Source organism: Procambarus clarkii, chromosome 50 (assembly GCF_040958095.1).
Source record: "Procambarus clarkii isolate CNS0578487 chromosome 50, FALCON_Pclarkii_2.0, whole genome shotgun sequence".
NCBI classification, from domain to species: domain Eukaryota; kingdom Metazoa; phylum Arthropoda; class Malacostraca; order Decapoda; family Cambaridae; genus Procambarus; species Procambarus clarkii.
Genome location: NC_091199.1, coordinates 10,644,048 through 10,664,953, shown reverse-complemented (window position 1 = coordinate 10,664,953; position 20,906 = coordinate 10,644,048). Strand labels below are relative to the sequence as shown.

Here is a 20,906-nt window from a genome sequence, read left to right as displayed (position 1 = left end):
ATTTTCAAGGAAATCCTTCTGTTAAATGAACAAACCCACAAGGGCCGTGACGAGGATTCTTCTCGAATCTTCGTCACGGCCCTTGTGGATTTGTTCATTTGATGCATCACGTTAGTGTGATCTCTGTGTGTGTGAAATCTTTCTGTTACTCAACCATTTAACATCAGTTTAACACACAAACGAATAAATATTAAAAATAAAATTAGACCTACACTTGGCCTTTGCTTATAGGCCAAGCCAAATTACTCTATAATTCCTCTATATAACAAAGTAATTAAACCGTTAATTCATTATTATCATAACCCAAGCCCACGAGAGAGTACCATTCTTGACCCCGATAACACACCCTAAGACGATTTTTGAGGTGACTTGAGTAGGGTCCAAAACCTGTACTCTGGCATGAATAGGACAACGTCATTGTGACGTCACACTTCGTCCACACTGCAATAAGAATTATGACAGAACATTTTCCTCTTGTTTGAATGAATTGGGTTGGGTTACGTTGGGTTGGGTTAGATTGGGTTATGTTGGGTTGGGTTGGGCTAGGTTAGATTGGGTTATGGTTTCCTTGGGTTGGGTTTCCTTGGATTGGGTTTCCTTGGATTGGGTTTCCTTGGATTGGGTTTCCTTGGATTGGGTTTCCTTGGATTGGGTTTCCTTGGATTGGGTTTCCTTGGATTGGGCTATGCTGGATTGGGATAGGTTTGTTTAAAGAGTAACGATGACGTAGAGGGTAAAAAAAATATATGATTTTTGGATGTAAATCTCACGAATAATTAAGCCTAAACATCTAAGGGGTGTAGTAGGGTGACCACAGGAATCACCTTACACCCTAATGGGTGTAAGGTGACTACAAGAATTACCCTACACCCTAAGAGGTGTAGTAGGGTGACAAGAATTACCCTACACCCTAATGGGTGTAATAGGGTGACTACAGGAATTACAGCACTGGCAACACAGCACACATTACCCTGGGATAAAGGCATTATTAACTAACCCATTACAATTCTGGCTGAAGCATTAAGTTTAGATGACCATTTGTCTAGCTTCAAATGCCATTAACAAGTCGTGCTGGATTAACCTTCTAATGGATGGCGTTTGTCACATTTACACTACGAAGTTATTTAAAAAAAAATCATTATCATCAGCTTAAAATGCTCAAACGCATCTGGACTTTTAGCATATTATATATATATATATATATATATATATATATATATATATATATATATATATATATATATATATATATATATATATATATATATATGTCGTACCTAGTAGCCAGAACGCACTTCTCAGCCTACTATGCAAGGCCCGATTTGCCTAATGAGCCAAGTTTTCATGAATTAATTGTTTTTCGACGACCTAACCTAACCTAACTTTTTTGGCTACCTAACCTAACCTAACCTATAAAGATAGGTTAGGTTAGGTTAGGTTAGGTTAGGTAGGGTTGGTTAGGTTCGGTCATATATCTACGTTAATTTTAACTACAATAAAAAAAAATTGACCTCATACATAATGAAATGGGTAGCTTTATCTTTTCATAAGAAAAAAATTTGAGAAAATATATTAATTCAGGAAAACTTGGCTTATTAGGCAAATTTGGCCTTGCATAGTAGACTGACAAGTGCGTTCTGGCTACTAGGTACGACATATATATATATAATATATATATATATATATATATATATATATATATATATATATATATATATATATATATATATATATATATATATATTACTGTAAATATGTGTATATATATGTATAGTAAATGTATATGTATATATATGTGTAGTAAATATATGTATATTTTATATATATAAAATATGCAATCTTAGGTCTAATATATGCCATCTTAGGACTAATTTAGTACATATATGCCTTACTAAATCTAAAGACGTTTGTTACCCCTTGATCCTCCCAATAATTTACAGCACAAAAAGTAATCTTTTTTTTTTATACAATAGACAACTTTTGTTCGTTGCACCAATAGGTGTTAAACAAAAGGTTAGGTAATTATCTGGAGGAAGCGCTAAGCCAATATGACTATGGAATACATGCAAAAAAGTTAAAAATGTTTGAATGTAAATATTATGGATGATGAAGCCCAAATGGTGTAGGGTTGTTGTTGTTGTTAAAAGATTTCGCTACCTAGAACAAAGTTCCAAGTAGCACGGGCTATGGTGAGCCCCTAGGTACTGTGGTGTAGGGGTGATTTCAAGAATCACAGTACTGGAAATACACAAATTTTGGGCTCATTACCCGAATAATTCATTACACTGGAATGCGTGATACGCGCTTTTCCCAAACAAGTTAGAATTTCCAGGACAATGTTGTTGAAGATTCGCTACTTGGAACAAAAAGTTCCAAGTAGCACGGGCTATGGTGAGCCCGTAGTCCAGGACAAGTACCGTTGTGGCGTTAGTCCTGGATGGTAATGTGCACTCGGGCGTTGGCCCGCGTCAGGACCGGTTTTCCGGGCTGGGTTAGTCGGTCTATCTCTCTAGTGTGGTCTTGCCGGCAGCGTATTCCATGTTGACGGTACACTGCTTGACAGGTACGGTATCCCTACTTGACGGTACACTGCCAGACCGATACGGTATCCCTACTTGACGGTACACTGCCAGACAGGTACGGTATCCCTACTTGACGGTACACTGCCAGACAGGTACGGTATCCCTACTTGACGGTACACTGCCAGACAGGTACGGTATCCCTACTTGACGGTACACTGCCAGACCGGTACGGTATGCCTACTTGACGGTACACTGCCAAACCGGTACGGTATCCCTACTTGACGGTACACTACCAGAACAAAACAGGTTGTTTTCAAGCGAACAAATTCCTTCAGGTAACGCCGGACGAGCCGGGTTTTAAGAGCCGGCCCGAAGAAACATCTTAAAAATCGCAAAAATATCCCCTCCAAGCCCGGCTAAGCCACAAGCCCAACTCTGGAAACCTAAACCAGAGGTAAACCAGAGGTAAACCAGAGGTAGACTGAGGTGGGTGAGGGCTACTCACCTGGACATATGGTGGGGTCCTCGTCGCTAGCGTCCTGGCAGTCCGGAGTTCCGTCACACTGCCAAGACTTGGGGATGCAGTTCTCAACACCTTTGCACTTAAACGCTGTAATAGAGCATGTGCTTGTTTGAGCCGTGGCGCTCCAAGCACCAGCCAACAAACACACAGTCACACACACTGTTCTGAACCACATTGCTTGGATCTGCCTCCCCCTTTCCACACAGCCAAACACTGCTGGAAAAACTGGACTCTTTTTACACACACACACACTTGGCTACCTGTCCCCCCTACCCGGCCGACCACTGGTGTGGTTTAAACACACTATATGCTCTCTCTCGGAGCCACAGATTCACAACGGGATGGGATGTGTTGTGTGCTGAGGCGATAAACCACTCACAAATGCACGAGCGTTATCCGGACAAGCGTCTCCCCCCACTGTTCCAATGTGACTAATCTGGCAACGTCCGGCCAAGATGCGTTTGCCTCGGTTGCCACAAGTCGCTCGCCACTCTTTATACCACTTTTCCTTTTTTTCTACTCGTTTTTATCTACCCTTTCTACCTTTTATCTTTCTAAGCGCGGGAAGTAATTGATGAACCGAATCCCGTTCCAGATAACGAGTCAATTTGCGACGGGTATCCTAAGTTTGTTGTTTGTTTTAATATTTGCTCTGGGAACCTGTTGGCAATCAGCCGTGTATGGGAGCCGGACCTAAAGACCAGTTTCCAACCCACGACATTAATAAACAAAATTGGTATTAAATATTTTTCTTGTATAATCAAACGAAACTGAAATAAAAGTTGCACAGATAAACTACTTTTTGTATATTTTGAAAGCTAATACAGACTTCATGAAAACTCGAAACCATCAAATATGTTATCAGCTGCAATTGAGATCAATACATATATATATATATATATATGTATATATATATATATATATATATATATATATATATATATATATATATATATATATACATATATATATATATATATATATATATATATATATATATATAAAGCGTTTGTTTGGAAGAGACTGTTTAACATATCTCTGGATACGGTACAATAGTTAATTAGGCTTCGTACCTCACCAAAAGCCTGATCCTATTAGTTTTCCATGGAAACACGAGCCGGTTTATAAACCAGCTCTCCAATTACTGTCGGATCAACAGGTCAAGTCGATCCTCCCTGCCCAGTGCTTGAACTCAATTTCCTATTGCAATGGGTTCTCATCTCACCCAAGGCCATAGCAAATGTGCGCTGCATAACTGAAAATAGCTTCTCCCACGTCAACCCTGCTGACAAAATGATTTCCAAGCTGATTTGACAAGCAAAATGATTTCCAAGCCAAGCAAAATGATTTTGTGATTTCCAAGCTCTGGCAAAGCAATCTCTCTTGTTAACCCTCACTCTATGGAAACTATAGAGCTGGAAGAAGAACAATCACTCGCCCTCGAGAGAGTAGAAAACATTAGTGTGTCGAGTTATGTTTAGAACTGAAAACGTTATGTACGCAGACCACAGGATATCCAAGAGCTATGATTAAACCATCTTGCAAGATGAAGATATAAGATAAGCCTATACGCAGGCGATGAGTCACAATAACGTGGCTGAAGTATGTTGACCAGACCACACACTAGAAATTGAAGGGACGACGACGTTTCGGTCCGTCCTGGACCATTCTCAAGTAGATTGTGACTTGAGAATCGACTTGAGAATGGTCCAGGACGGACCGAAACGTCGTCGTCCCTTGAATTTCTAGTGTGTGGTCTGGTCATCAATAAGCCTATACGGCTGGCTCTTGACTCTATAATCTATCACACATAATATGCTACCATCATACCATTGTATTCCTATGAAATTGCAACTTACTTAATAAATATATAATAAAACTCTTTATAAGAGAAACGACACTTATAAACGTATAGAACCAGCTTCAAGTACTTACATCTGACACTGGGAATTACTTAACAAACTCCTAATGAACCTGTTTCTAAGAGACAATGATTAGATTCGTGCACTCTGCAGATATGAGAGCGTTGCAGATGTGATAGAGTTGTTATCTCTTGCAACAAACATTGTTGTAGTGTAAACAAAGTGTAAACAGTGTAAACAAAAAGATACTTATGCTTGAGTTTGAGCATTTATTTCGATTTGGTGTTGGGGGGTCTATGGCTTATGCCTATGACCTATGGCTTATGGGGGCCATAGGTCTATCGACCATAGGAGGGTTAACAAGGCCATTCAACCACCAAGTATATTTGTAGTCCTGAATATAGTCCAGGACAAAAGGGGGAGTCAGCAAGGCGGACAGTCCGCCTGCTTTCATACCTCTCACTGTATTTCCCACTTCTATACTTCCCTTCACCTATGCCTCTCCTTCCTCTTTACTCCCACGCATATACATGCACAAGAACCCGGATGTATACACACCGAGAAGCCGGGTGTATATATATACACCTCCCGGTTCATACATACCCTTGAGTGTGAGAACCAGGGTGTGGCATGGATAAGAACGCACCCTAGGAAGTGTGTGTTGGTAATACACTCCCAAGACGGAGTCGGATACCTCAGTACAAGGCTATATTCCTCTCTCTCTCTCTCCTACACCCTCTACACCCGCACCACCACCCTCCCAGAGGCGTGCTTGACCAGCGCAAGATGAGTCTTATCCACCTACAATCACAAATAATACACAAAACTATACTTTATGGCTTTTTAATCATCAGGATAAAAGGGGCGAGTAGCGGTATCTGGCAACGTTCTCAGTTTGAGAGATGGGCTGAGTGCGTCGTCTGCAGCCTATCGTCTCAAGGAGTATATGAGATATCAGGATATTTATTTCAGCTCTTTGAGTTTTCTAAGGTTATCGGGTACAAGTCACTTTTGACTATTTATTTCTGCAAATCAATCGATGGAAAACGCGGCCTTGAGAAATCAATGAAAAAAGGTATGACTCTGCAAGTCGCCCCATTAGTTTCATATTTCATATCGCCCCATAGGTTTCTGCGGGATTAGCAGTTAATGAGCAATAAATGTTGTCAATGGGGAAGACAGCAGTGAGTGCCTCTACTCACCAAACCTAATATCACTTTGCCAATACAAACCTGCGATTACAATCCACTCTTTACAAAAAAAATAGAAACAAATTCGTACCAATCTGGCATCTTTGCACGAGGCGCGCACTCCAGCCAATCAGAGACGGTGGTGCGATGTGACGTCACTGAGTGATGTCACACGGGGGCAGCCGGCCATGGTGTCTGCGTGGCAGCAGCAGCAGACACACGAGTACATCTGGCTTCTCGCGACTTCCTCCTAATAGCACTTCCGTTATACACACCTGTTATCTCTGGCGGCCGGTACACAGCTACACACACTCCGGGTGTGTGACGAGTGGCCGTCGCGGCCGTAATGGAGGAGACACGCACTAACACGGATATCATCACACATCTGCAAAGAATGCTCTATTGATCCGTAATATGTGGAAGAGAAAATACAATTTAAGTCCTCATCACATTCCCGGGAGCTCATTAGTGATTTATATGACTCGTGAGGCAATTAACCGCGCTACTGAATAAACGCCTTTATGTAACTTGAGCATAAAGGCTGCACTCCAGAGGAGAAGCTCATTTATTTCTGACTTAATTAGGGTAGTAAGGAACTAAACTAATCAAGTATACTTTTCATAAGAACGTAAAGTTCTGAAGGACTCTATAGGAAGTTAACTGGTCCATACATGACAACAAATTACGGGCTCGCCATAGACCGTGCTACGTGGAACTTTTTGTTCCAGGTAGCGAATCTTAAACAACAAATTCTGACCATCCCAATTATGTCACCACGACTCTTATAGAATAGATTTGATTAATCTATACTATGAGAATGTCTGTCAGTCTGTCCGAAGCTGGAGGCCAGACGTTCAGGGCTAGCCTCACCCAACTTTGCAGGGGGAATGGTCTGGGGAACGGGACGGACATAGGTTGGTCGTGGTAGACCTAAGTTAAATACTTTTAAGAAATATTAGCCTGTAATCCCCCCCCCCCCCCTCTAGTGTGATTTTCACGATGTGAAATGAAATCGCGGATGTGTTTTCCGTAGAGTGTCTCATGATTAACTCGAAAGGTATACTGATCATACCTTTATGACTAACCATCCTATAGTCCCCACTCTCATATATTATAGGGTAACTTACGAATCAAATGTGTAAAAAAAAAAATGTAAAAATATGAATTGAATTCATTCGGGTTAGTGATGAAAATAGTGAGTAGTGATGATTGTGATGAAGATGTAGTGAAGATGCAGGATTTAGGGGAGATAAGGGGAGAGGAGTAGGAGGATGATGAGGGGAAAGTGGGAAGAGAATGGAGAGGGGGAAGGAGGCAGATAAACCCGTGTACCGTCAAGTTTCCCTTTCTCTCTCTCTCTCTCTCTCTCTCTCTCTCTCTCTCTCTCTATATATATATATATATATATATATATATATATATATATATATATATATATATATATATATATATATATATATATATATATATATATATATGACTCTACAGCAGTCAAGCGTTGTATACATGTACACTTGCCCCCACGAAGGATGTAACCTTCAATGTAAGTACATAGGTATGACGTCGACCAAGCTGACGAGGCGTTTGACATGCCATCTTCAATCTGGTGCCCCTAGGAATCACATGAGACAAGCCCATGACATTACTCTAACAAGAGAAATGTTGAACAAGAATACTTGCATAATAGACAAAACCCAAGATTCAAGAAGATTACAAATTCTTGAGGCAGTTCACATAAGAATAGAGCGACCTACCATGAACACCCAAATCACGGAACTATTTACTCTACCCACCATGAGAGTAAGGACAAGACAAGAACATATCGATGCCAACACAGAAGACAATGTCCAACATAACAGGCCAATTACACTGGATTAATCTTTGTGTTTAGATAGGAGATGCCTCGTATGGGCCAATAAGCCTTCTGCAGCCCCTATGTTTATCCCTTATGTATCCCCCCATGTTTTTCACCTTCATTGTATTATCACCTGACCTAATGCGGGTATAAAATCAACTAATATATATATATATATATATATATATATATATATATATATATATATATATATATATATATATATATATATATATTTTTTTTTTTTTTTTTAAAGCATTGACTCTGGGTTTTTCCAGAGTGTTCCGGAAGTTTTTCGTTGCTTTATGGAAGAACAATTCTTCCAGGTTATTCAAGAGTGTCCAGCAGCTTCTGGAAGCTTCTCTTCCAGCTGCATGATCCGCCAAACTAGATAATTAAAGTCACTCGGTGCCAATTCAGGAAAGCTGTTCAAGTTTGGTTGAGAATGGAGTTTGTTGACAGGCCTGCTTGTTTGAGTTGTGCTTATGTTGTCTGCTTGTGTGTGTGGCGTGCTTGTGTGTGAACGTGTGTGAGGTGTGCTTCCATGAGGCGTGCTTGTGTGAGGTGTGCTTCCATGAGCCGCGCTTGTGTGAGGTGTGCTTCCATGAGCCGCGCTTGTGTGAGGTGTGCTTGCACGAGCCGCGCTTGTGTGAGGTGTGCTTCCATGAGCCGCGCTTGTGTGAGGTGTGCTTGCACGAGCCGCGCTTGTGTGAGGTGTGCTTCCATGAGCCGCGCTTGTGTGAGGTGTGCTTGCACGAGCCGTGCTTGTGTAAGGTGTGCTTCCATGAGCCGCGCTTGTGTGAGGTGTGCTTCCATGAGGCGTGCTTGTGTAAGGTGTGCTTCCATGAGCCGCGCTTGTGTGAGGTGCGCTTCCATGAGCCGCGCTTGTGTGAGGTGTGCTTCCATGAGGCGTGCTTGTGTAAGGTGTGCTTCCATGAGCCGCGCTTGTGTGAGGTGCGCTTCCATGAGCCGCGCTTGTGTGAGGTGTGCTTCCATGAGGCGTGCTTCCATGAGGTGTGCTTGCACGAGCCGCGCTTGTGTGAGGTGCGCTTCCATGAGCCGCGCTTGTGTGAGGTGTGCTTCCATGAGGCGTGCTTGTGTAAGGTGTGCTTCCATGAGGCGTGCTTCCATGAGGTGTGCTTGCACGAGCCGCGCTTGTGTGAGGTGTGCTTCCACGAGGCGTGCTGGTGTGAGGTGTGCTTCCATGAGGCGTGCTTGTGTGAGGTGTGCTTCCACGAGGCGTGCTGGTGTGAGGTGTGCTTCCATGAGGCGTGCTTGTGTAAGGTGTGCTTGCGGCGTTCTTGTATGAGGCGCGCTTGTGTTTCGACAACAGTGACTCACTTTTGCTGATAACGGTAAACTCCCACCTCCGCTGAAGCAGAAACTCAACCAGCGATATATATACACCTCTCTATGTACACCTCTTTGTGTATACACCCAACTTGCTCCGTATCCACCAAACTTTCTTGAATACACTGAGAGGTGTCACCAACTTCTCGGTCTATATACACTGAGAGTACACGTCACTCCCATACAACGTTCAGGACTAAACTAGACTTGCTGGTTGGTCAGTAAGGCCTTAATGACCCTCCAGAGGTTGGTATAGGGCCCTAAGCCCAACACCAAAGCAGAAACAAGTGACGAATTGACCATGCGGTAGTTTGGACACGTATCATCTAGTCATCAGGAATCATTAAGTCATCCACCAAGTAATTAATTAAGTGTCCTTTTACGAAGCCTATACAGCTTTGCTTACTCGTGGCGGCTTTGTTTACATATATTAAACGGTTTACGAGCTTTGAAACTTTACAACCCAAAGTTGTTATTGTTATCAACAGCCTTCGGAGCTCAAACTATAAATTTAAACCTAACACTAGGATGGTTAAAGCAGCGGCCGCCCTCCCCAGACAACCCGTCCTCACACTAGGCTGGTTAATGCAGCAGCCGTCCTCCTCAGACGCATTCATTAATTTTAACATAATGTGTATTCAAAATAGGTTTGTTCTCATATATAATGTAATATTATTATACATAAAAATTCTTTGTATAGTTTGGCGTAGGTTAGGTTAGGTGTTTAGGTTCTGTTGCTGATTATTTGTATTTGAAGTACGTGTGTGAAGCATTTATAGAATTGTGGTTCGAACAGAGGACGTGAACGAAGCACTTGTTCGGGAAGTGTTCGGACGTAATCATCTGTGAGTCGTACAGTCCGTACTCCAAACAAAGACCCAAAAGTGATTCCATGCACCCGCCAAACCCCCAGCTGTTTATGAATGAAAAGCGGTTTACACACGACTCACAACTGCTGACGTTCGAACATATCCGGAACAAGTGCTTCACTGACGAATTTTGTTCGAATCACAACGCTGTAAATGCTTCACCCACGTACTACAAATACAAATAATCGCCAACAGAACCTAAACACCTCACCTAATCTATGCCTATATATACACAATATGCTAATATATTATAATATTAATTTATATTTGAGAAAATTCCCGTTTTGAATGAACAACATGTAACAATTTATGAATACGTCTGTGGGGGTCGACCGCTGGATGTAATGGACTTGAGTCGAGAACGGGTTGTTTCATTCATAAACAGGGAGGTTTGGCTGCTGGATTAACGAGCTTGGATCTTTATATGCGAAGACGGGCTGACCATACCACCAGCATCAAGGCTCTAACATGGAACTATATCAACAATTCCAAACAAAAGTGTCCAAGAATATAACAAACAAATATACGACATTAAAATACGAAACAAAGGAAGGATGGGGACAGTAAGAGGAACCAAATAGCACGGACATGTCAGGTCTAAAAGGCACATTGCATGATTTTCCCAAATGGCTGAACTGCATTATCGACATTTCATATTAAAAAATGAGTGGGAAATTCTCACTCTGCCATAATGGGGAGTAGGTCCTAACAATTTGCATCTCATTTACAACACGTTAACCAACAAGAAAATATACCTTTTTCAACCCCATTCAAAATGAGGGCTTGAGAGAGAGGAGGGGGGTGGGGGTTAGAGGTAGCAGAGTAGGAGTTAAGGGGGGAGAGGTGGAGAGGGGAAGACCTTGGTGCTTGTAGGGTCGAGCCTGAGCTCTTAAACTCCGCCTTTCGGCTGTCAGTAGTTCAATACAGTGATGAAGGTCTTCATTCTACCCATTCCCTTTTTTCCTTTTCCCCCTTCCCGGAACCCCTTACCCCCCCTTACCTCTCTCAGGCACACCTACCCCCCCTAGCCCCCTGAGTCCCCCTACCCCTCCTCGGCACCCCCGTACCCCCCTAACCATCCCCCCGGCCCACCAACCCCCTACCCCCTACCCCTCCCCATCCCCCCTACCCCCCCACCCCTAACCCTCCCTACACAGGCCTGGATAATTCGCTGCTTAAACCCTCACCGATCATTGGCAGTTGGTTTGGCGCGTTAAACCACATCAAATAAACAGTTACTGGTTTATGATAGCAGGTTTCAAATGGAGATTTTTGTTCGTTATCGCAGCCGAGTAAGAGAGAGAGAGAGAATGGATATCCTGTGGTGCAGTGGTTTACAACTACGACTCACAACCGACGATACCGAGTTCGATTCCAGCCCGCCAAACACACACCGAAACTACGAAGTTGGTACAACGTTCGGACACGTTTTAACACCTAACCAGTTATAACAACCAATATAGCAAGTTGTAACAACGTTCTAATACGTCATAAACACGTTAAGCCAAGATGTAACAACTTTATTACAAGTTGTAACAAGCGGAAAATAGAGACATTTACGGTTTGAGTTTCCAGGGAGGGCGGGATAGAGGGACGGTTGGCCACGTTTTTCTTTCACCTGATGCCACTGTTCACCGAGCAGTCTAGAGACCCCCTCCCCACGTGTTAGGCAATAGTTGTGGGTTACCCTCCTGGGGAGGGTCAAGAACTGGGGCTAGGAGGGGGGTGGGGGGGGGGGGAAACTTGAATAGGCCTTACCACAACTATAAACAAAAAACACAGTTTGCATGACAGGTTCAAGAGGTCATCTTCCACCCAAGTTCAACATGATGATTTGAATGTTGAGCAATGTATTCTGTTCAAGATGAACTGAATGTGTTGCAGCAGCTGTAATAAGCACTGTTGCAGGAGCTGTAATAAGCACTGTTGCAGCAGCTGTAATAAGCACTGTTGCCGCAGCTGTAATAAGCACTGTTGCCGCAGCTGTAATAAGCACTGTTGCAGGAGCTGTAATAAGCACTGTTGCAGGAGCTGTAATAAGCACTGTTGCAGGAGCTGTAATAAGCACTGTTGCAGCAGCTGTAATAAGCACTGTTGCAGCAGCTGTAATAAGCACTTTGCAGCAGCTGTAATAAGCACTGTTGCCGCAGCTGTAATAAGCACTGTTGCAGCAGCTGTAATAAGCACTGTTGCAGCAGCTGTAATAAGCACTGTTGCCGCAGCTGTAATAAGCACTGTTGCCGCAGCTGTAATAAGCACTGTTGCAGCAGCTGTAATAAGCACTGTTGCAGCAGCTGTAATAAGCACTGTTGCAGCAGCTGTAATAAGCACTGTTACCGCAGCTGTAATAAGCACTGTTGCAGGAGCTGTAATAAGCACTGTTGCCGCAGCTGTAATAAGCACTGTTGCCGCAGCTGTAATAAGCACTGTTGCAGCAGCTGTAATAAGCACTGTTGCAGCAGCTGTAATAAGCACTGTTGCAGCAGCTGTAATAAGCACTGTTGCAGCAGCTGTAATAAGCACTGTTGCAGCAGCTGTAATAAGCACTGTTGCAGCAGCTGTAATAAGCACTGTTACCGCAGCTGTAATAAGCACTGTTGCAGCAGCTGTAATAAGCACTGTTACCGCAGCTGTAATAAGCACTGTTGCAGCAGCTGTAATAAGCACTGTTGCAGCAGCTGTAATAAGCACTGTTGCCGCAGCTGTAATAAGCACTGTTGCAGCAGCTGTAATAAGCACTGTTGCAGCAGCTGTAATAAGCACTGTTGCAGCAGCTGTAATAAGCACTGTTGCAGCAGCTCAAGTGGACAATGGTGTAAGTGTAAACAATATTGCAGGAGCAATAAACACTATGCAGGAGTATACCATGCAGGTGGTGTAAACCAAGATGAACGTGTACGACGCCAAGTATACCCAGGTATACCCATCATCAACACCCTCCCCCCTGGTGGGGGTAGAGGGGGGGGGAGTGGTGTACCACCCTCCACGGGAGGTATATATATATAACCTCCTCCCTCCTTGTGGTATTTCCCTACTTTCTACCCTCTCTCTCTCTCTCTCTCTCTCTCTCTCTCTCTCTCTCTCTCTCTCTCTCTCTCTCTCTCTCTCTCTCTCTCTCTCTCTCTCTCTCTCGCTTAATACGTTGCATTCTGTACGTAATGGATCTCTCTCTCTCTCTCTCTCTCTCTCTCTCTCTCTCTCTCTCGCTTAATACGTCGCATTCTGTACGTAATGGACCAAGCTAGACATTATCAAAGCTGACAAGACTTATGAAAGCTATAATCGACCAAACCGCTTAAAATATGACGTGTTCGCGAAACATTAAACCACCATATTATCGACGTTTCTGTGGATCGGCCTCGATAGGTTACGAGGACAAGACCTCCGCGATACGAGGACAAGAACCAGAGATTAAATCGTAAGGGAAAAAAGTGACGAGATATTACGACACAATTCTGACTCCGTCATAGGTGTGGCGTCACAGGTGTGGCGTCACAGGTGTGGCACCACACGCCACGGGGCGCCAAGGAACACATCAGAGCTCCAGTGTCGCCAGAGAGAGTGTGGCGCCACCTGCAGGTCACACAGTAAACTGCTACAGCATAGCCGGTCAAGGGTCGTATTTCCCACACACTTTCCCTCTAAATTTTACATAATGGCCGAATTATGCAATCGTGTCAGAGCTCCTTAGGTCTAGAGGGCTGGGTGGGGGGGGGGTGGGGGTAGGGGGTGAGGGGGTGGGGGGTAGGGGGTGGGGGGTAGGGGGTGAGGGGGGGGTGAGCCCACGGCAGAGGGGAGCCAAGGAGAGCAGAAAGGAGTAGAGAAAGTGGTGAAGAGAAAGACATAAGGAAGACAATAGGAAGGGGAGAAACATAGGAGAGAGTAGAGGGGCAGAACGATTGAGAGGAATAATGGAATTAGGGAAGAGGAGTAGAGCGAATGGTAGATGAAGAGATAGGAGTAGAGCGAAGAGTAGAAGAGGAGATACGAGAAGCGTGAGAGCAGAACCCCAAGTACTGGAGACACAGGACCATTGGACAGGACCTTCTGTTTTAACCTCATAACTTATTCACCCCTATAAAATGCGTCGGCCTTACATATAGCCTCGTTACCATACGTCTATATACGGTATTTGTGTGTAAATGCAGCAGAGGTGGAGGGGACCTGCTGCATGGGTAACAGCTTCTCCTCCGTATCAACCTACCCTGGTGTGCCCTGGAGAGGCCACTCCAGACCGACAACCAGAGCGCAACTCCATAGTCTCCCAAGACTCCCAAGACCTACTATATAATAATAATTGTGGTCGCAAACCCGGCAATTTATACCACAAATGAACAACCCCGTTTCCAAACCAGTATTTACCCAGGTCTTTCCTAAATCTAAACTTATCTAAGTGAACAAATCCACAAGGGCCGTGATGAGGGTTCGAACCTACGTACGAGACGATCCCAGACGCGCCTTAATCGACTGCGCCACGACATGATAAAAGAATTGCAACCGGGAGTGCTACTGCCCTCACACGGATCCTGCAGCCTCTCCGAGACACGAACCACAAAGCTGATCTAATTTATACTCATTGTTTTGTACTCAATCATGTATCTTCGCTCTTATGCCCTTTCATCCACTACTACACTACAGTCTTCTAGGCTTTCAGACTGTATCAACTGCAGATACTTGTACCTGGGAAGCCAGTAAGTTCAGTAGAACTTCGGTTTCAACCCTTTTTACCCTGTCGTAGCTCAGTCGATTAAGGCAGTGTCTGGGATGCTCCCGGACGCAGGTTCGAATCCTCGTCACAGCTCTTGTGGATTTGTTCATTTAAGCCATTCCATCCCTGACTCATTGGAGAATTGGGGCCAGATTCACGAAGCAGTTACGCAAGCACTTACGAACCTGTACATCTTTTCTCAACCTTTGGCGGCTTTGTTTACAATTATTAAACAGTTAATGAGCTCCGAAGCACCAGGAGGCTGTTTATAACAATAACAACAGTTGATTGGCAAGTTTTCATGCTTGTAAACTGTTTATTAAATGTAATCAAAGCCGTCAAACATTGAGGAAAGATGTACAAGGTTTGTAAGTACTTGCGTAACTGCTTCGTGAATCTGGCCCTAACGCTCAGAGATTCAATTCAAGCGCTCTTTTAACCCAAATAAAGGTCGCCGCTGCTTTAATTCGTGGGTCATCGTCTGGAGCTCAAATGTGAGCAAAGCTCTGAGGTTGAGCACCATCTCTTGGCGACGTTCAACCAGCTTGTGATGACTCCGGACTAATCCCAGGATGCATTGGGTAATGTCTGACCTTCTAGGTCTCCTCCCATTGGTCTCCTCAGGTCATGTGGTGTGTAAATCATCGTGTAAGCTGTGTCAGGGAATATCTATCTACTAAAAGATATATATAACAAATTTATAATAGATTTATTATCGAAAATTATACATAGTAACTGATAAAAAATGCTCAGAGGCGGTCCTATGTATTGGTTATGAGAGAGAGAGGGAGAGAGAGAGAGAGAGAGAGAGAGTACTATGTACACCAACTTCTTACACCAAACTACCACTCCCCCTTCCCCACACACACACATACACCCCCCCCCCTCACACACACACACACACACACACACACACCCACACACACACACACACACACACACACACACACACACACACACACACACACACACACATACACACACACACACACACACACACACACACACACACACACACACACACACCTTCACTGTCATTGTTTCACTAATCATCATTACCAGCGGGAAACGCTAATCGGAGTATAAATGACGCTAATATTCGGCATCCAATAGCAGCATTAGTGGGCTCTCTCCGACACATACACACACACACACACACACACACACACACACACACACACACACACACACACAGGGGCCTCGTAGCCTGGTGGATAGCGCGCAGGACTCGTAATTCTGTGGCGCGGGTTCGATTCCCGCACGAGGCAGAAACAAATGGGCAAAGTTTCTTTCACCCTAAGTGCCCCTGTTACCTAGCAGTAAATAGGTACCTGGGAGTTAGTCAGCTGTCACGGGCTGCTTCCTGGGGTGTGTGTGTGTGGTGTGGAAAAAAAAAATAGTTAGTAAACAGTTGATTGACAGTTGAGAGGCGGGCCGAAAGAGCAAAGCTCAACCCCCGCAAAACACAACTAGTAAACACACACACACACACACACCAACCACGTCATCCAACCAGGCTGTTAGCACCACGTGTTCAAAACAAGCCTCGACACAAAACACAAACTCGTACCAAACTCGGCCTAACTACCCAAAAAAATAATACCAAACGACCTCTAACTACCCACCCAAACAACCCTTAACTACAGAGTCAAGGAGAAGGTCAAACCTGGCATGACTTGAACACCGGGCCACACACGGAACACCGGGGCCACACACGGAACACCGGGGCCACACACGGAACACCAGGGCCACACACGGAACACCGGGGCCACACACGGAACACCGGGCCACACACGGAACACCAGGGCCACACACGGAACACCGGGGCCACACACGGAACACCGGGGCCACACACGGAACACCGGGGCCACACACGGAACACCGGGCCACACACGGAACACCAGGGCCACACACGGAACACCGGGGCCACACACGGAACACCGGGGCCACACACGGAACACCAGGGCCACACACGGAACACCAGGCCACACACGGAACACCGGGCCACACACGGAACACCGGGCCACACACGGAACACCGGGCCACACACGGAACACCGGGCCACACACGGAACACCGGGCCACACACGGAACACCAGGGCCACACACGGAACACCGGGGCCACACACGGAACACCAGGGCCACACACGGAACACCAGGCCACACACGGAACACCGGGCCACACACGGAACACCGGGCCACACACGGAACACCAGGGCCACACACGGAACACCGGGCCACACAAGAACCTAAATTAAACCCATCAATTTTGGGCCTCTTGTTAAGTGGGTTTCTGGAGGCATTCCGATTTTGTGCCATCTTGTGTATATAGCGGGTCCTTAGGGTTGCCATGTGGTCCTCAGAGTTGCCATGTGGTCCTCAGGGTTGCCATGTGGTCCTCACGGTTGCCATGTGGTCCTCAGGGTTGCCATGTGGTCCTCAGGGTTGCCATGTGGTCCTCAGAGTTGCCATGTGGTCCTCAGGGTGGCCATGTGGTCCTCAGGGTTGCCATGTGGTCCTCAGGGTTGCCATGTAGTCCTCAGATATGCCATGTGGTCCTCAGAGTTGCCATGTGGTCCTCAGAGTTGCCATGTGGTCCTCAGAGTTGCCATGTGGTCCTCAGTTGCCATATGGTCTTCAGAGTAACCATGTAGTCCTCAGAATTGCCATGTAGTCCTCAGAATTGCCATGTGGTCCTCAGGGTTGCCATGAGGTCCTCAGGGTTGCCATGAGATCCCCAGGGCTCTCCGCCCACTCCTGCCAACTTCAACCTGCGTCTTGTACCTAAGGACACCACCTCTAAGAGGCGTCAAGATCCATCTTATTGCAAGTGCACTATATCTATCCAGGAGACAGTCATGCTTGCAACTGCTGCAGACTGTCTCCTCGATAGATATATTAATATATATATAGATATATATACCTCGATAGATATATTAGTCAGCATCGCGAGAAGTCTGGAACAACAGACTGACTTCTGACTCCCATTGGCAGTCTAAGAGCTTTTCCTTCCCATAACTCAAGGTAAGACCTATTAATTTTCCCTGGGACACGTTCAGTCGATCGGTTAGCAACTAGGTCTACAGTTACTGCTGGGTGAAAAGGGGCGAATAGCTAAGGATTGGTGACTAGTCAATCCTCCTTGGCCTGAGCTCGAACCCAGATCAAATTGTTTGGTAGGTGAGTGTGCTATCATTACCGAAGGATACACTGGGTTGTTTACTTTATTTCATTTGTTGTAACCCCATACCCATCCTGTGGGTGGGTATGCCCCCCATACCCATCCTGTGGGTGGGTATGCCCCCCATACCCATCCTGTGGGTGGGTATGCCCCCCATACCCATCCTGTGGGTGGGTATGCCCCCCATACTCATCCTGTGGGTGGGTATGCCCCCCATACTCATCCTGTGGGTGGGTATGCCCCCCATACTCATCCTGTGGGTGGGTATGCCCCCCATACCCATTCTGTGGGTGGGTATGCCCCCCATACTCATCCTGTGGGTGGGTATGCCCCCCATACTCATCCTGTGGGTGGGTATGCCCCCCATACTCATCCTGTGGGTGGGTATGCCCCCCATACCCATCCTGTGGGTGGGTATGGCCCCCATACCCATTCTGTGGGTGGGTATGCCCCCATACTCATCCTGTGGGTGGGTATGGCCCCCATACTCATCCTGTGGGTGGGTATGGCCCCTATGCCCATTCTGTGGGTGGGTATGGCCCCCATATGCCCATTCTGTGGGTGGGTATGCCCCCCATATGCCCATTCTGTGGGTGGGTATGCCCCCCATATACCCATTCTGTGGGTGGGTATGACCCCCATATACCCATTCAGTGGGTGGGTAAGGCCCCATATACCCATCCTGTGGGTGGGTATGACCCCCATATACCCATTCTGTGGGTGGGTATGACCCCCATATACCCATCCTGTGGGTGGGTATGACCCCCATATACCTATCCTGTGGGTGGGTTGACCCCCATATGCCCATTCTGTGGGTGGGTATGACCCCCATATACCCATCCTGTGGGTGGGTATGACCCCCATACTCATCCTGTGGGTGGGTATGACCCCCATACCCATCCTGTGGGTGGGTATGACCCCATATACCCATCCTGTGGGTGGGTATGACCCTATATACCCATCCTGTGGGTGGGTATGACCTTATATACCCATCCTGTGGGTGGGTATGACCCCATATACCCATCCTGTGGGTGGGTATGGCCCCCATATACCCATACTGTGGGTAAAGACATAAAGTTTTCAGTGTCACTAAATAGGTTCAAGGACTGAACTCCTATGATCCGAAAGGTAAGAAAATTATATTTTTGGTGAGCTGCCTACAATGGGGAGAACCTTACAATCACCAGCAAGGACTACCTACAATGGTGAGGTTACAATCACCAGCAAGGACTACCTACAATGGTGAGGTTACAATCACCAGCAAGGACTACCTACAATGGGGAGAACCTTACAATCACCAGCAAGGACTACCTACAATGGTGAGAACCTTACAATCACCAGCAAGGACTACCTACAATGGTGAGGTTACAATCACCAGCAAGGACTACCTACAATGGGGAGAACCTTACAATCACCAGCAAGGACTACCTACAATGGTGAGAACCTTACAATCACCAGCAAGGACTACCTACAATGGTGAGGTTACAATCACCAGCAAGGACTACCTACAATGGTGAGGTTACAATCACCAGCAAGGACTACCTACAATGGTGAGATCCTTACAATCACCAGCAAGGACTACCTACAATGGTGAGGTTACAATCACCAGTAAGGACTACCTACAATGGGGAGAACACTACACTAAATCTCCTAACCTAACCTAACCTAACCTAACCTAACCTAACCTAACCTAACCTAACCAGCTTCCCCTGACTCAACCCCTGAGAGCACAATCACCTCCAAGTAGACGACACAAGTGATTGTGGCTGATACGAGGCGTCACTTCCTGCTTCGTCGAGTCGAAGACTTGTCAAACAACAGTCTCAAACAGGCGGGTATTTTCTCCACCTTATCAATCCGCCCCTTACGTGGATGGGGCGAGGGGAGGATCTGATCCAGATATCGGAAGCTTTCCCCTCCCCAACCCCCCCCAACCCTATACATAGGGGTATGGGGGAAATTGACCAGAGATATTGCTCAAGTTATAACGTTATTGTATTATAAATTGTTAGTTTAAAATATAACAAGTATACGCTGAAAACATTCTCATTTAAGAATTTGTTTTTTTTTCTATGAATAGGATTCTTGGGTACATTCAAATAGTTTTCAAATTACATTAGTTACATTATCGTCAATAATACACCATATTAAAATAACCAAACGTAATGAAACCTAGCCAAACCATGGATAGAAAGTAGATAATAGCATTAATTATGTAGTCGTTCTTAATCTATTCCCACAAATGGATTTCCACACAGAGAACAGGTTAAAACAGACCATTTGCTTCCCCAAAAATAAGTACAAAAAAAAATATTTAATGCTTCAACACTTATGATAAGAGTACAATGTTTGATATTATGACAGTCGAGAGACTAATTAGAAGAATAGATTAGATAGAGGTTCGCGGTGCTGTGGTGTTATCTGATGCTGGATAAGATCACAGGCTGAGTCATATGAAACAAAGTGTCAGTATATAAATGGAGTTAAGTCAGAGTGGGACACTGTTGTAGGCGGAGTGCCTCAAGGCTCTGTCCTGCCACCTCTCTTGTTATCATATATATATATATATATATATATATATATATATATATATATATATATATATATATATATATATATATATATATATATATGATATATATATATATATATATATATAATATGATATATATATATATATATATATATATATATATATATATATATATGTCGTACCTAATAGCCAGAACGCACTTCTCAGCCTACTATTCAAGGCCCGATTTGCCTAATAAGCCAAGTTTTCATGAATTAATGTTTTTTCGTCTACCTAACCTACCTAACCTAACCTAACCTAGCTTTTTTTGGCTA

General features: G+C 44.9%; 1 protein-coding gene across 26 annotated transcripts in view; it reads right to left on the bottom strand.

Annotated features, from left to right (window-relative positions):
* The window catches only part of LOC123772677 (very low-density lipoprotein receptor), a 656,118-nt gene that overhangs the window by 254,833 nt on the left and 380,379 nt on the right, over positions 1-20,906 (bottom strand). For 17 of the 26 annotated variants that reach the window (XM_069303520.1, XM_069303522.1, XM_069303528.1 and 14 more), the window contains exon 1: positions 3,028-3,484. The exons of 2 other annotated variants lie outside the window; for them this stretch is intronic. In XM_069303520.1, the coding sequence (XP_069159621.1) occupies positions 3,028-3,220 (193 nt within the window). In that variant the 5' untranslated portion in view covers positions 3,221-3,484. Of the gene's footprint in view, positions 1-3,027; positions 3,486-20,906 lie in introns of those variants that run through there. 7 more of the 26 variants (XM_069303518.1, XM_069303517.1, XM_069303521.1 and 4 more) reach the window with 2 other exon arrangements.